The sequence below is a fragment of the Myodes glareolus genome, chromosome 22 (genome assembly GCF_982192425.1).
Source record: "Myodes glareolus chromosome 22, mMyoGla1.1, whole genome shotgun sequence".
Classification (NCBI taxonomy): domain Eukaryota; kingdom Metazoa; phylum Chordata; class Mammalia; order Rodentia; family Cricetidae; genus Myodes; species Myodes glareolus.
In genome coordinates, this window is record NC_142047.1 from 7,058,360 (window position 1) to 7,075,055 (window position 16,696).

Genomic DNA, 16,696 nt, shown 5'->3' on the forward strand with positions numbered 1-16,696 from the left:
GTTTGGTAGAGTAGGAAGAGCAACTGGAAGATTGTGCTGGAGACCTTGGCGAGGTGGGTAGTGGGAGGAGTGCTGGGGCTTAGGGATATTTCACCTTGCTGCTGATGGGGCGTACTGCGGATGAACATGGGACATGGTAAAGGCTGCCTTGCGGGACAACTTTGGGAGACTCCCGGCGTGGACTGTGGCAGAGCAGTGTAAGAGAACCAAGACCCTAGTTTCAGGCTGCTGTAACCGTGTGATGTGTATTTTGTGTCTTCAGTAGACACACCAAGAGGCATCTGAATGTAAGACTGGAGCCTGGAGAGCTCGGAGCTGGATTTGCCTGCATGGGAGCCATGACATTGCTGCTAGTGTTTGCAGGTAATACTGAATCCAGTTGAGGTGATAGCTGGAGGAGCGGGCCTAGGGCAGAGCCCTCAGCTTCCTTTCCATTGAGAATCTGAAAACAAAGATGCAGTCATCAGAGGAGGCTGAGGTGATATTGTCGGGAGGAATATCACCCAACAAAAGCTACCAGAAGCCACAAGATCGAAACGAGTGCACTCTGTCGAACGCACTTAAGATGAGGACAGAGGTGTCAGATATGGCAGAGAGGAAGGATGCTAGAAAAAAGGGGAGACATTCATAAGGATAGCCATTACAAATGCACTGAAAAATATTAACATGATGCTATTGCTTGCTGCAAAAGGCAGGGAGGGGGATATGAGAAAGCACATGTGGGCATAAAAAGACCAGAAATACTAACGGAGGTTTGAACACTAGTGCTGTAGATGCAGTGGAGAGGAAGAACTTGATGGTGTGTACTGAAGGAGGAGAGGGAGGGAGGGAGACAGATAGAAGGATCAAGAAGTACTTAGAACAAGAGTGGAACCTCCCCACCCACCACAACCAGGAGAGCCACCGCGTACGCATTTAGATGCAAGTAAGCTGCTGCATTTGTGGGCATGTGCAAGAGGCCATCTGGAAACACGACAAGACAGCATATTAGGAAATACTAAATCTAATGTGTGTTGAGTGAGTAGACACAAATGTTTTAGCATTACAATGAGGAATAAGGCAGTAGAGGGGAATTTGAGGTAAGCCTTACACGGTGCTCTACCTCCTGCCACCGTGCTGGTTACCCACACCTTATCAGTCCGATCACTTTACTGTGCTATTCCTGCCATCTCTATCGTTTCTGCTTTACCCTTGGTCTCTAGGCTGCACTTCCAAGGCACTGGCTCTCATCCGTAACATATCTGTCTATTACACATAAGCCTTAATATCTCAAATGCATGTCAAGACTTTGGGATAGGGTCAAGTATCTTACAGTAAAATGTCACTGTCTCTCCCAATGTGAAAAATCTCATATTAGATATGAGGTAAGTATTTAGTACCTGCTTGTTGACCAATTTATTTTTTAGAGTTGAATGGCTAATAAAACGTTTTATGTAGCAATTCCTCAGCTAATAGAATATGCACAATTCTTCTCGGCACCTGCTGGGCATTTCTGGGAGATGCTGCAATCATTCATCAATTTTCTCCTTTATGTGTTATTCAATTAGTTTGTCTGGGGTGCAGCCTAGAAGGAGCATCAATCAAGAGCATAACTGCGAGTTGTGTGCAAGCTCTGTGCACACTAATGGTCTGCATCTAGTTCCAACAGGAAAGGCTTCTGTGACTCACATGCAGGCTCAGCTTTGAGGAGGATGCAATATAAGAGACTCATAATTGCCCAGTGCTACTGTTTTCAGTAACACAGTGATGAATTTGAAATCGATTTGGTGATGTACTTAGTGAAATAGTAATAGTGTTACTAAAATTATCCAAGAGTCATAAACATAGTCTACCTTGAACTCTTTTGGGTTGAACGGTCTGCAGAGTGTTCATACGCACAAAATTTCTACTGTGTTGACTTTTACAAAATATATATTTAATTCTTATTTTAACTCTTAACATTTAGGCACAACTAAGCTATTTGGACATAATTACACTTAAGTACATATGCAATATTATATCCATATATAGATATATCTTAAAGTTAGTAACCACACTATCATACAATAATGACCTTTAATTTTGTTCAACAGGTTACTGAGGCAAGCTAATGAGTTATCAGTCCAAGTAACAATCAAACATTCCAATTGCACACAACACTCTTTAGAACAGCTTTGTTAATTATTGTAATTTTTAAAGTTATTTTTAGACAAGGTCTCAGGGTAGTGCAGGCAATCCTCCAGTTCTCTAAGTAGTAAAGGATAGACTTGAATTCCTGATCCTCCTGCCTTTGACTCATGAGTCCCACCATGCCTGGTTCATGCTGGCTGGGGGACTGAACCCAGAGCGTCATGCATGCTAGGCAAGCACTCTGTCAACTGAGCCATTTCCCCTAGTCCAATTATTATAAAATTTTTGTCATTCTATGCTGGAGTTACTGACAAGATGAGCTATTTTGTTTGTTTATGCAATACTCATGTTGGCAAAAATCAAATCAGACATAACGGAATAGATTAAGAGACAAAATTTTGTATTGTGTGCAACCTATGACAAAACATTATTAGGTATATTTTTTGATTGAATTTGCATTAAACAATATGCTGGGAAAATCTTTTAAAGACATTTGCATTAAGCATTGCAGAAGAAATCTAGTGAATACAGTGTGATGCATATAACCCTTTGGAGATGCTAATCTTCAGTCCTTGTGCCTAACGGCTAACCCTGGATGTGAGCAGCCTTAAGGCTCTCCAGCTGTTCCTTAAGATTTCTATCTATCCCTCTAACATACATAGATTTTTTTATACTGCTATCCATCCCATAGATTAGATTCTGGCTAGTGATAAAATAGCAGTGTTTATACTGTTCATTAAAAGAATAAATCCAGACAATTTAAAAGAAATTTTACATTTAAAAACAAACTGCTATCCATTGACACTTTTGAGGGTTCTTGGACAGAGGAAACAAAATGTACCACTAAGAGTTCTTTTTTACCTTTTAAATCACCAATAAAAAATATACATCTTGGGGAGGAGGTGGAAATTTTTAATAAAAAAAAATACATCTTTCTCTGAAAACTCTTTTCTTCCCCACAGAGGCAACATACCCTAAAATGAAGATTAATAAGCAATTAATGGCTCATACTTAACTCAATATTGCGAATGTGCTGGTATAATATCTTGCTAAATATAAGAATTTTGAGAGCCCCAAAATTAAAGACTTTGATGTGTGTAAGATCAATAGACGTGACTTATCACTATTTAATATCAGTTTTAATTTTTAAATGCCATGTTCCAGTGGAAAAAAGTTTACTGCACAGGAAAATTGAAATTCCAAGAAAGAATTCAGACAAAAGAAACAAACTTTATATTAAAGCCCCGTTAAGAGGTCAGACTTACGCAGCAACCTCTTCCTTCGACAGGCCTTTGAAATTCTGCTCCAGGTAATGATCTATGTCGTCTTTCTCTTTGATCAATCGAGCTCTAAATGAAATGGAGAAAAAAATAATAAAATATCGGCTGACCAAGTTGAAAAGCTTCCAAACACACAAAACGGTACCGGAAGGGAAGTTGCTTTCGGCAGACAAGGCGTCGGCGGAGAACGCTCTGCCATAGCTGTAACCTAAAGTTGTTAGGATCATTTCCAAAACCTTGACGGTAAGAAGTTAGGGAAGAGTAGATCCAGCGGGGAGAGGGAGACACAGCAACATAGCAACAGGTCACGTGCTCGAGTAGTGGTGTTTTCTCCCAAAGCCTGCTCGGTCTCCCATCTCACTACTCATGGATCTCGCTGTACAACCCTCTCGCTGTTTTCTTTGGTACAGGACAGGTCAAAAACTACTGCTGATACAATGTGTTAAACGTGTGTGTTCCAAACATTAGCAAAGTTTTCGCTGGAATGCTCTTCGAAAAGGCCATTTTCTCCACTTGTTCTGTTTGCTTTGTTCTTGTTTTTCAGACAGCTCTCACCGGACACCTCGTTCTCGTCCACTGACTGCCTCAGCCTCCAGGCACTAATCCCAGGTGTGCCCCATCACGCCCTGTGCTTGTGTTTTTTTTTCTTAAATCACACATACATCTCTAACTATTGAGATTCAAGATGCAAAAAATTTAAAAGAGACTTCATTAAAAAATGTGTTCATTATTAGCACCTATAGTTGTTAAAATAAAAGCGCATTAAATCCCCAGAACCTGTGTGGATGGTGCTAAACGTTCCCAAACAGTCATGATTTACTTACAGAATTTTTATTAAAGAATGTTTGTAAAAACTTTTTCCTAAATAGTAACCATGAAAATATTTTCTTTAATAAGATTCTTTGTAAAAATCCATCTTATTTTTAGGAAGTGAGATCAGTTGTGTTTATTGCTCACTTAGAAAATAGCATGTGTCTGTAATCTTAATCACTGAAAAGTAAGCAAGACAGCAAGCTTTTCAAATTCTGTAAATATTTACAAAATTAAACATACATAAGTATTTCTACATGCATTATTAAAAGATTTCTTACCTTCCCAAAGCCAACTATTTGATTTACAGTTTTAAAAGAATGTTTGTGTTGGTTTGGTTACGAATTTGCTTTGGTTCAGGGGCTTTGGTCTTTCTAGGAGATACTAAATATGAGATATGATAACAAAGAAATCTTGCAATAATTTGATTGTCATACTTTGCAGGAATTGACACAATGTACAAAAACAAAATGGCAAAGGGTACATCTCATCTGCAAGTTCTTTCTAGTTATAAGCAATGTGTGCATTTTTAAAAGTCAATACCCTGACAAATGACAACTTCGAAGTATCTCAGTATCTGTTAATAGCCGTAAATGCGATAACTGAACCAATTTCTTCTTCTGCATTTTGTGACAGCTCCGACTGTTTGGGAGCCATTCTCAGCATCTTCAGCATCCTCAGCAGCAGTAGGGGTGCATTTTCAGATTCCATTGTCATTTCATGAGCTAAATCCTGCCTGTAGATGGAGCCTACTCAGAAGCAGTTTCCTATTAGGAAATAACTCCCCCCAAACAGCAGTCAGTCTGTAAGACTGTGGGAGCTAAGATGTCTCCATCTTAGAGCTTCTGCTTTGTCCCTCTGTGCCTAAATCGAAAAGGAAACATCTCGAAATTCTGTAGAAAACATAAAATAATTTCATAGGAAATAAAATTATTAAATGACCACCAGCCTGGTAAACACTGGTTATATTTGAGTGAGATTTATTAAGCCTTTCAAAACAGTGAATTTGAACATTTGACTATATAATGTATTATCTCCTTATGCAATTGCAGTTTTGAGATGTGCTACTGACATCCTGGATTGCAGAAACTGCACTCTGTAGGATGAGAGAGGAGAAGCAGGGACGCGTACCTTGGAATTGTTCCTGAAGAGCATGGCAGTTTCTGCCTGGCCAAGACTGCGAGCCTTGTACGCGCCACAGGAACTGGGGGGAAGGTGGTCATTGGGGACTGCAAAATGTAAGCGGAAATGGTGGTTTTAATAGGACAAATCTTTAAAGAATCCACGAAGACAAGCTATCACTAGCAATGAATTAGGTGTTATCCGAGGTAAGGATGCCTCTCTATGTCGAGCTACTGCTTTTGTTAGGCAGGAAAGCTACTGAGAGAGTGGGTTCCGCAGGCTGCGCCTCTCATCCCCTCCACTGTCAGTCTTTTGCACAATCGTCCGTATCTCTACCCCAAAGTGGTAGGAGAAAATCCACAAATGCATTGATGTAGCTTTGTAGATAGTTCTGTTAAGAGACATGGTCACAGCGCAAGAATGAGGTCACTGAAGAACTGTGGGTTCTGTGATTCGTGCTTTAATTTTCTGTCGCAACCAATGATGGAGATTAGGTCAGATTTTGCTATTTTCTAGAAACCTCAACACTCACAAATAAAGGTTTCCCTTTGACGTGATAGATGCTAAGTTCCCAGGAAGGAGGCAGCTTCCCTGAGGAGGCAGATAGCTAAAGCACCTAATCATTTCAAAATGCATTGGCTTAAAAGTTGTTTAAAACCACTTTCTCTCTCACACTTTAGATGTGTCCAGAAACTGGATAGAGTGTAGCTTTTCTCTGACCCTAAATCAGTGGAACCTTCACTGAAACCTCTTCTGTATGTTTAGAAGCTCAAGTAACCCAACTAAGGACAAGGCTCATCTCCACTCATTTATCTGGTGGTAAGGGCCACCAGTGGGGACCCCAAACAGAGCTGTCCTCCAGAGCACATACATGTAGTGTGGTCATACATTTTGGGTTTTCTCATTGCATAGCAGCCTCAGTATTTCTTAGGGACAACAAAGGGCTCCAAAGGGAAGTACCCCAATGACATTAAGCTGAATCTCTCTTAGTTTGGGCCCACAATCCTCACAGCATCACTTCCAGTAGTGACAAGCCTGTCCAGACACAGGTCATGTGAATGCAGAACCATTCTCCCGAGGAAGGCTGTCACTCATACTTAAAGAAGAGAATGGGGTGGAGGGAAAGAGAGATGGCAGACTTTTCCTGAAGTGCATTATGCCATAGTTTTGAGCATTGAGAAAGGAACGTAAATCAAGGTATTGAAACTTTGTCCCCAGAGAAAGCAAGGTGGATCAGGTGTGGTGGTGTACATCCTTAGTTTCAGCATTTGGGAGGCAGAGAAAGGCAGATCTTTGAGTTCGAGGCCAGCCTCATCTATAAAGTAAGTTCCAGGACAGCCATGGCTACACAGAGAAAACCCCGTTTTGAAGAAGGGGAATAAAAGCAAGCAAGGTGGGTCCTGGTGTCTGGAGGACCCACAGTAGAGAGCGTCCATTGTGACGAGGGTCTCAGCAGCAGAGTCCACCCTCTACTTAAATAGAGAGCCTTTAGAAAGCCCAGATGCTCCTAGCGCCATAACTGCCCTCTGCACCAGCTCTGACTCCTCCCATCACCAGCTTCCTAGAAGACTGTATCAAAGCTTCAAATCGCTTGTCACCAGCATTGAATACCCGTGTGATCTGTAGTAAAACTATCAAGTTAGGCCTTGAATGTTCAACAGATTATCCACCGAGCCACTATTTTGGGACAGGCACTGTCCTAGGTACTGAAGACACGACATCCAGCAAAAGGACAAAGATCTCTGATCTCGTGGAATTTCCATTATGGAAATGGATATTGAGAAAAGCAGACATCCATTACACAAGCAAAGTAGACCACAGCATGGCCATAAAAAGACTTCACAGGAAAATTACAAAACAAATGTTAAGCAGTAGCAGAGGGTAAATAAGATGAGAAGGCAATGAAGTCAAAATTTAGGGAGGCAGAGTGCCAAGTCGCTACAGAAACTTTCACATTTTCCTGACTGACATAAGAATTGGGGTACTCTTTCTGCTGTAGGCCCTCCAGACGCCAGGATGCACCCTGCTACTGGTGGGACGACACAATCTCAACTTCACTTCAAAAAGTTTACCCTGGCTTCTCCCGAGGTCACAGGGATACGAATGCTGGGATGCAGAACCGGTGCCTTGGAGGCTGCTGTGGATCTAGCAGGAGAGGTTGGGAGGGAGAAGCAGAACTGAGAGATGTGGCCAGACATCCACACAGTGGAGTGCTATAGTATCATGACACTCTAGGACTGGGGTACAGGAAGGAAACACTAAATTTTGAGGGGAAATCTTGTGAAATTCAGTATTGATAGTGTTGGTCTCAAGTTCCTAAAAAAGATTATCACATTGGACTAAAATATTTTTACATAAAGAGAAAATTTAAATACAGATTAGTGTTTTATTTTTGATACACTAGAATCCTATTACCCTGTTTATGCAGACTTGATTAACTACATGAATCAAAAGGCAACTTTTTCTACACATTTGTAGCCTGTGCATAATATGCAGTTAAAACACAGTCTAAACACAAAGTATTGGTTTTTTTTTTCTGCAGAATAGGCACCAGAAGTGGATATTATTACAAGGGATAACTTTATAATATAATGACCTAACTCTCTTGTAACTTAAAAAGATCTGATTTTTTTTTTGTGATCAAATGTTATACCAATAAGTTGATTTATCTGGATGCCCAGAACTTATTCAATCAAGTCTTACACATACATGTGTTAAGGAGTTTTGACTAGCATAGGAAAACTCTCATGGACGTGCTTGAAGGAACACAAAGGCCCCTCAAATCCGATTTCCATAGACTTACTCCAGAATCTATGGAGCCTTTCTTCCAGAGTATTCTATTTATACTAGAGAATAAATGGGAATGTACTTAGTCTCTGTCCCCATCTATGCCCAGTGCATTTCTAAGGGAGACCACAACTAGCCTTTCCTCTCTCTGTTCAGCACATCCCTCATCCAGCGAATGAATACACCCTGAGGCCCCATCCTACTTTCCAGATCGTTGAGCCTTGGGGCACTAGAGCCTTGGGGTCTTCACAGTTGCAAAAACCTTTAAAGGATTCACTGAGGAGCTTCTCAAATGCTGGGAAGACTCAGCTATGTGCAGGCAGATGGAGCAGCCTCCAGAAGCTGCAGAATGACCAGCATATAACTTTGCCACCCCTCAAAACAGGCCTTCCAGTATATTATACAAAACCAAGGGGGTTGGCTGAATTTTGCCAGGCAATATAAGCATGTAATGAAACCAAATGCAAATGACATCCATGGAAAAGAATGTGTCTGCTTTGTCACACAGATCAACTGCGATTTTTTTTTCCTTCAAATTCTAAGTCAACGTTTCCCACCATTAAAGTTTCAGCTGCCAGTTCCTTCATTTTGCTCTCCTCTGATCTGAGAACATGAGCAGCGGGAACACCTTTACTCTTAAATTTAGTTTAATGTAAGTATTGCAAGCCCTGCTGGCAAGCCTCAAGGCACAAACTCTGAATGAGGGGTGGTCAGAGCTGAATTATAAAGTGGGAAAAAAGTTATTAACTGCATGTTGGAAAAATGTTGCTCAACCCATCTGTCCTGGAAAGTGGAAGCTAAGCTTTAGAGCAAATGTCTAGCAGCCTCTCTCCTTGTTCTGAGCCCACACTCTGCTTTGCTTATGGTTTAGGCAAAGATGTTTTGTTTATCAGAACCAACGTGTGGTCATCACTGTATTTATTTATGCAATAAACAGTGTGCAGCTTGAACCACATCTTCATGTGGGATTCAGTGTGATCCTGGGCCAAATTATCTTCCTAGGTTACTCTCCTCCCTTTCATGCCTCATAAGTTTGGTCTTATTTATGCTGACATTTATTAAAGCAGGAAGTAGCTGCATTGTCTTAAGGAACGAGGGCTGAGGAGACCCAAAGTCGTGGGGGAAATGCCAGTATGTCAGGGAGCTATCATCACAGGTGGGGTTTTGTTTGTAGAGTGACAAAAGCTTCTTGTTCACTGTGAACATGACTTGAGTCATTTCCCATCATTCCCAGCCTTTGGCGTTCTAACCTCAACTCAGTAATGAGGAATTTAGTCCACTCCTGCTGTGCACCACCTGCCTAGGTCAGCAGCAGAGATGGAAGTCATCCCCAACCCCTTGGCCATGGTCTACCCCAATCCGTGCCACAGAAGAAAGCTGCAAGAAGGGCAGTCGCTCAGGAAAGGGAGAAGGAAGTGACCTCTCGGGCTGGTCCCAAGATGTGCTGAGCCCCTGGAACCCAGTTCAAGCAGTGCATTAGGAGGACCCAGGGGCATTGCCCCTCCCTCCAGTGCCAGCGAATGGGCAGTGTTATATGTGGCACCACAGGGGCTGAGACAAAGATCAAAAGGCCGCCTGAAGCCATTCCACAGTTGGTATTCAGAAAAGATTTGGCACATTCTTTGATCTGCTGGTTGGCGCTCACATCAGCCGCAGTTACAGCCTCCACGTTTGGCCCCACATACAAAGACAAATGAGAATGGGGAAGCAGAGGATGAAAGGCTTGAGAGCCTGGGTCAGGCCGAATGTGTCCTACGGTGTGAGTGTAAGTTTCTGGACCCAAGTGAAACTTCAAAGGGTAACCCTCCTGCCCGCTCCCCCTTGACCTGTCCCCAAAGGAGCCACAAAGGAGGGCAGGTGACTGCATCCACAGAGGCTGTTTAGAGAAGGGCTATGCATGAATGACAAGACCTCCTGGTCCAATCGCTGTAGAGCAAGAATCGAGGTGTGAGAAACAAAGGCAACAACTCCAGCAAGCACGCTTATTGTGTATCGCCGAGAAAACGCAAAATATATGATTTTCACACCAATGGCACTGTACCATTCTTAAGACTGGGAACATTTTATATAAGAGCTCTTTTGCTACAAAAGACTAAAGAAACTGCAGGATACATTTAATAGTTTATACCTCTCACAAGAGGGAAAAACAAGTTCACATAAGTAAGTTTAAAACTTTTGGACAGTCTTAGCACCTTGTGAAACAAGTGGCAATCACACATTTCCCACTGCCTGACATTTATTAGTGACTCTATCAAAGCATCAGGTAGAAGGTAGGACATATTTCATCCAACTTACATTTGCAGATAACGGATTTCTCTGGGCCCTCAGGTACCAGTCTGCAAAATCAATAAGCAAAGTACAACAGCAAAGGAAAAAGGAAAAAAGTTACTCAGTAAAATAATTCCTATGTACTCCCCAAGTCAAGAAACAAAACTCACCCGGACGGGTGCAAAAGAAAATTAGTAAAAGTACCCAGTATATATTTAGAACTAAAAAGTGAAACGTCCCAATTAGTAGTTATGAAACTAACCACTAACTCAACAAAACACTCCCCAAACAACAGAAATTCGTGTGTGTTGACACAGATCAACTCAAAAGTGGTTTAGAATTGCCGGCTCTTTCCCTCGCAGCTGTTTTTGACTACAGCTGGGCACAGAGCATGCCTTCAGCTCTGCTTCCGCCCACCTCTGAACAGGCTGGTGTGCCTGGTCCCACATCTGTTTGTCTTTTCTTAGCGGGCCGGGTGGTCTGGCTCCTCTAGGGAGAAGGTTGAGTTTGCAGGTGGGTCTCGGGAAGCTGCAGGCCCAGTAACGGAGGAAGGGGTCCTGGGAAGAAAGAGCAGCTCGTTCTCCCAGGGGGATGACCAGGTTCTGTCCCCAGCCTTGTTCCACAAACCTCAGAAAACTGCTCTCTGGGGACAACTGAGTCTCTGTGTCCCCTGATGAAACTCCTGCAGGCTGGGGGCTGGGCGTCCCCTTGGCCTCTCTTCCCAGGTTAGTGGCCTGGCTAAGGGCAGACGCGGGACGCAGAGAGCGTCTCCGGGGCAACGGAGGGGCGCGGCTGGACGGGAGGGGGCGGAGGGCGGAGTTAGGCTAAAATGGGCTTTGGGATTGGGCAGCTCCCAGACTCTTTGAGCACAGGGGTGATGCTTGGAGGAGGAGGTTTGTTGACAAGTGGACGTGGCCTGCAGGAGGAACTCGGGTCTTTAAGTGACCCCAATAGAGAAATCTCCACAATCCAAGAACCTTGAGTGTGAGAATGCTCCTAAACTTCTTCCTTCAGGGCACCGCTTTTTCTCAATATTTTTCAGTATTTCTCCTTCGGCCACGAGATTGATGGAAAACCCGCAGATTGGCATCCAAGATCTCCATTAACCTCATGAAACCATCCATCAAAATAAAAGAGCTATTGTAGTCTTCCTCAGCCTACGCAGAAATGACTTTGTCAAGCCTGTCTCTAGAACGATAATCCGACTTTGAGTTGTGGTCAGCTAAGAAGTCTAAGGTCTCTTGGAATTACTCTGTCCTCATTTGTTCTCATTTCTGAACCTTGAGAGTTTAATTTTTCCCTAATGGGGCGTCTTGTTTAACTCTTTTTGCTCATCGATGTCTTTGCTCTATGAGTCCATCTTCCCTGAGAGAGTGAGATCCGTGTAAATGTGGTTTTAATCTTTTCCTTTTCTTGTGTAACTTCCTGCAGCAGCACAGAGGATGGGGGCTGCGGTGTGATATACCTTCACACAGGTTTTGAATGAACTGGGTGAATGACAGGATAGACGGAAGTTCCTCCAGCTGACTCCTGGTTCGCATGTAGAATTCCAAGGGGAATGGGGTCAGATCCAAACTGCTGGTTGAAGCTGTCACTGACCTGCTACACCCAGAGTGCCTTCTGATCTTTGCTGCAGAGACAGGTATTTAGGACAAGCCACACTCTCCCCAGTGCCAACCCCACTGCTCCAGCGATGCCACCACATCCTGGCCACTCCCCACAGCAGCTCTCAGTGCAGTTTTGACACCTCTCTCGTCGATTCCGATAGGAAAACTTTCCTGAATCCTTCTTGTTTGGCTTGGGTGTCCCCATGCAATACTGAAGAAGGGATATTCTACACAATTTCAGTCCTTTCAGGCTGGCATTGCCCTTCTAAGTGGCTGTGACACTTAGAAAGTACCCGCTTACCTTGCCTAGTCCAGTGCTCATGGCAAGAACTCTAAAGCCCATTTCCTTGCTTCTTTCCTATGTGACCCCTAAGAAGATCTGTGTCGTCAATGGCAATCACACATCTCAGTGTTTAAAGCATCAAAGTCATTTCTGAATTACACTATGAGCTGTCACAAGGCAGCCTTGAGTTTTGCCCCATGCTACTGCCACAGGAGAACTGGGCTGAAAGGACCGTCGCCTGCAACATGACCCACCTGTGACAGAGATGATAATGGAAGAAAATGGCCCATTGGCTTCGAAGGCCTGCTCAACTGTCAGAACAGAAGAAACTGGAAACACCTACAAATGACAGCCACAGTGACTTTTTCTGATGAAGCCTTGTGTAGCTGCGGCTGGCCTGGAAAGCCCAATCCTCCTGAGTGCTGCGTGTGTAGGTGTGTCTCACCAGACCTGGTTAATTCTCCTGTGTACTTTTTTGCTTAGACATTTCATTAGGTTCTTGAGGCAGAGCCTTGCGGTCAGTTTCCTGTATCCTTCTTCACATTCAAATAACTGAGCTATTGCTTTAAGAGTATTTTCTTTTTTAAATGTTTTCTTCTTTGATTCTGTTTATTAATGTTGAGCTCCTGCTTTGAGTTTTTAATCCTGACAAATATGGTGTTTCATTTTTATTGTTATTAACCATTTTGTTATGTTAGCTGTAACATTTAAAAATGTCATTTGTTAGTCCCTTATTGATGCTTTTGCATGTGGAAAGAAATGTATGTTTAGTATTTGGGAGCTCTCTTGTGTTGCTCCTTTAGACTTGTTTTGTTTTTCAAGGCAGATTTTCACTCCGTAGCCTTGGCTATCCTGGGACTAGCTCTATAGACCAGGTTGGCCTTGAGCTCACAGAGATCTGCCTGCCTCTGCCTTCTGAGTGCTGGAATAAAGATGTGTGCCACCACTGTCTGCCTGGATTAGAATTTTTAAGTGTGTGTGTGTGTGTGTGTGTGTGTGTGTGCAGAGGTCAGAGAACAACCTGGGTGAGTTAGTTCTTTCTTGTTCCGTTCTGTGTGACCCAAGGATCAAACTAAGTTTCTGGGGATTAGAGACAAGTGCCTGTACTTTGCCATCTTGCTGATCTAGGACAGCCTTCTAGTTGGAGGTGCTGAAAATCAGACCCAGCCCCCCACCCCCATACATGCTAAGTGTTTAGTTTACCTCTGAGCTCTGCGCCACCATTTTTAATAGATTCTTTGTCATGAACACAATCTCTTCTCAGTTATCAGATTTTTAAGGTTGTATTTTTCTCTATAATTATATTTGCCTGCAGGAAAGTTTTTTCTTGTTTAATGTTGACATTTTTGCATAGCCTATTATCCTTGGCTGCTATAGTGATTATCAGTAGGTTCAGCTTCCAGGAGCAGAAATCAACAATAGTCCTAGCCTCTGATTTACAGCTTACCTGGGTATGGAGTCCCTTCTTACGACAGTCTCTGCAACCCAGCCACAGCGTCTGCATTTTATCTGAGGATGCACACACAGAAGAATAATGGCATGCTTGGCTTACTCATCCCAAGACGAACAAACTGCTGCTTTAGCCCACCAGCAAGGACTTGGCCATGTGACCAAGCAGGCAGGAAAATGTCAGCTATATTTTGAATATCTACATGTCATGCCTTAGAATTTGAAGTTTGAATAGCAAAGCAAAAAAAAAAATCTGATAATATTTGTCATTTATTCCATATAATCAGTGGCCTCCTTAGAAGGCAATTACTGCCTAAAAGTCATGTTTTGACTCTGATTCAATCTTTTTTTTTTGAAAGTAAATTTTATTAAATTATAAAAGTTTCCATTTCCGCCCCTCTTCCCAACACCCTCCCACTCCCCCCACTCCCTCTCCTCCTCCCTCTTTGTCCCTTATGGCAGTCAGGGTTTCCTGCCCTGTGGGAAGTTCAAGTTCCTCCCCCCTCCCTCCAATCTTAATCTCAGATTCTACTTCAGTTCCTGGAGTTCCCAGGCCCAGCCTTTCAGGTTCTTATCTCTCTCCCTTAGGCAGACTCAACTACAGTATATTTTATGAGCTGGGCTGCTTGGAGAACTGTATGTTGGTCCACAGACTACTTTGTGGATCCTATGTTTTATTTTAGGTAAGTCTGTTTACTGCTCCTCTCTGTCTCTGTCTCTGTCTCTTTCCCGCGCCCCCCACCCCCGTATGTCTGTATGTGTCCGTATGACTTTAGTGATTAAGGAAGAAGAGGGCATGAATTTGAGGGAGAATGGGGGCGTAGGAAGTGCTGTGGAGAGTGAAAACAATTGGAAATGATTTAAATACAGCAATAATGAGTGCACTTCTCAAAACATTAATTGCAAACAGATACTCTTTTGCTGTGGGAATTCAGACTTGGACAATAGCGACTAATAATTCCTTGACTGTTTCTACATAACTGCATGCTTTCTGGGGTCAGCAGATGGAAGGAAACTGGGTAAGCCGACAGTGACTGTACCATTTTGACAGCACCTTTTGCTGGAGGAAAGTCATATGTAGCACACACTGCTCCCATCTCTGTGTTAATAAATAAGATGAAAATAATTTGCTTTTGCCTAGCAGGGCTAACTGTACTTTTTATTTTCCAGTGTAGTAGTAATTTGTCAACTGTGGCTTTTTTGTTCTGCAATTTAGACTACAAGAGACTTAGTTCTCTGTCTCTCTCTTCCCACCCCTTTCCCTGGGACACACACAATCATAGTGGCTTAGCACACAGATGGGCATTTAAAAAACCAAGAGGAAAAAATAGCCGGTGTCCTCCATGCATACTATGATGCAGTAATCTTTCATCTCAGTGGCATTTGTTAAGGGGTGATCTCTAATGGCTGGATACTACAAGGTGGAGGTCAGTTCCTCACAGTTATTTCATCTGACCAAATGCTTGTCTATTTTTGATGTTGTTGGATTTATCTTTGCCGATTCTTTAAAAAGTGCTTGCATTTGTGTTGTTTATGTATGTGAGGGTCAGTCTCTTTCTACCATGTGGGTCCTAGGACGTGAACTCAGGTCATTGGCCTGGCAGCAATCCCTTTAGCCTGCAGAGTCATCTCACTGGCCCCATTGCCTGCTTTTTACCTCCGGTGACCTGATACGAATTACGGTCTCTCACCATCTTTATAGCTCACTCTATCGTGAGAAAATTATGGTTCTTGTTTAGGATCTGCCTTGAGTTGCATCTGGCTTCAAAGTGATTCAGCAAGCAATCCCACAATACCATGCACTCCGATAAATCTCTTGGGAAGAGAGAGCCGATGAGGAATTGTCTAGGTAAGGCTGACCTGCGCTGTGCCTGTAAGGGATTTTCTTCACTGGGATAACAGGTGTAGGAAGGCCCACCCTGGGTGAGAACGGCTCTATGTCAAGGGCTGGTCCTAGACGGAATATAAAGGAGGGAGCCGCCTGAGCGCTGGCAAACCTGAACACACACATTCTCTCTCTGCCTTTGACTGTGGATGTAGCTGGATGCTCAAGTTCCTGTTCCTTCAACTTCTGTGCAGTGATGTACCTGGGTCTGTGAGCTGAAGGAAGCCCTTCCTGCCCTGAATCACTTTGGTCAGCTTTTATATCACAGCAAAGGAAAGGCAACAAGGACACTAACTAAAACAGACTTTTTGATTATTATAAAGGGTACTATTTAATACCAGTTAAGAAACTATTAAATACTATATCTGTATTAAATAATGCAAATATAATCAATTTAATTTAGACACACACTTGTATGTCTTAGTTACATATATTTGCTCACAATAAGCATTTTAGAGTATTGTATTCCTTTTAAAGTAAAACTTGAAACCTTACAATTTATTTGAGAAATGGGAAGGAAGAATATACATAATAATTGTATTTATTTTCTATTGTTACTCAGAGATTTAGTCACACTAGTTTTGAAAAGTTAAGGCTGAAGTATTTTATTTATATGGTACCATATCTTGGGATGTTATTGATCAGACTGAAAATATCGTGAAGTATTTGAGGTTCAAACATTTTGGATCTGTATGCTAAATCAGATGGAGAAGTCTAGTCGATATTTATTGATCTACCATAAACAGTGCAATGAAGCAGTTATTTAAAGGTAAAGCAAGTAATTTGCTTATTGATGTTTGAAAGTAATTTTTGCACTAAGCACAGAATGTAAAGGCCTTTATAGGTTTTACCGACGTGTGCAGCTCTTTTGTAACTGTCATAAGTGTTTTAACCAAAAGAACTTATGAAACATCACTTGAGATCTAATCAAACACAGTCAGCAGACACTCCCCAGCTGTCCTGTTGCTTGGTGGGACTTTAATGAGGAGAAGAGAGTGGGCCAAGCAGAGCAGCAGGTTGGTGGCATGGTGCTCACATCTGTGATACAAGAGGGCACATTTGAAGTCTGAGGCCTCAGCAATGATTGATTTCCTTA

General features: G+C 42.6%; 1 protein-coding gene across 1 annotated transcript in view; it reads right to left on the reverse strand.

Annotated features, from left to right (window-relative positions):
• The window catches only part of Ttc29 (tetratricopeptide repeat domain 29), a 200,306-nt gene extending 189,173 nt beyond the window's left edge, over positions 1-11,133 (reverse strand). The window contains exons 1-4 of the mRNA XM_048450253.3: positions 11,004-11,133; positions 10,404-10,444; positions 5,331-5,428; positions 3,375-3,458 (exon numbers count right to left, since the gene is read on the reverse strand). Coding sequence (XP_048306210.1) covers positions 3,375-3,458; positions 5,331-5,422 — 176 coding nt within the window. The 5' untranslated portion in view covers positions 5,423-5,428; positions 10,404-10,444; positions 11,004-11,133. The remainder of the gene's footprint in view (positions 1-3,374; positions 3,459-5,330; positions 5,429-10,403; positions 10,445-11,003) is intronic.
• Between the last annotated feature and the right edge of the window lie 5,563 nt (positions 11,134-16,696).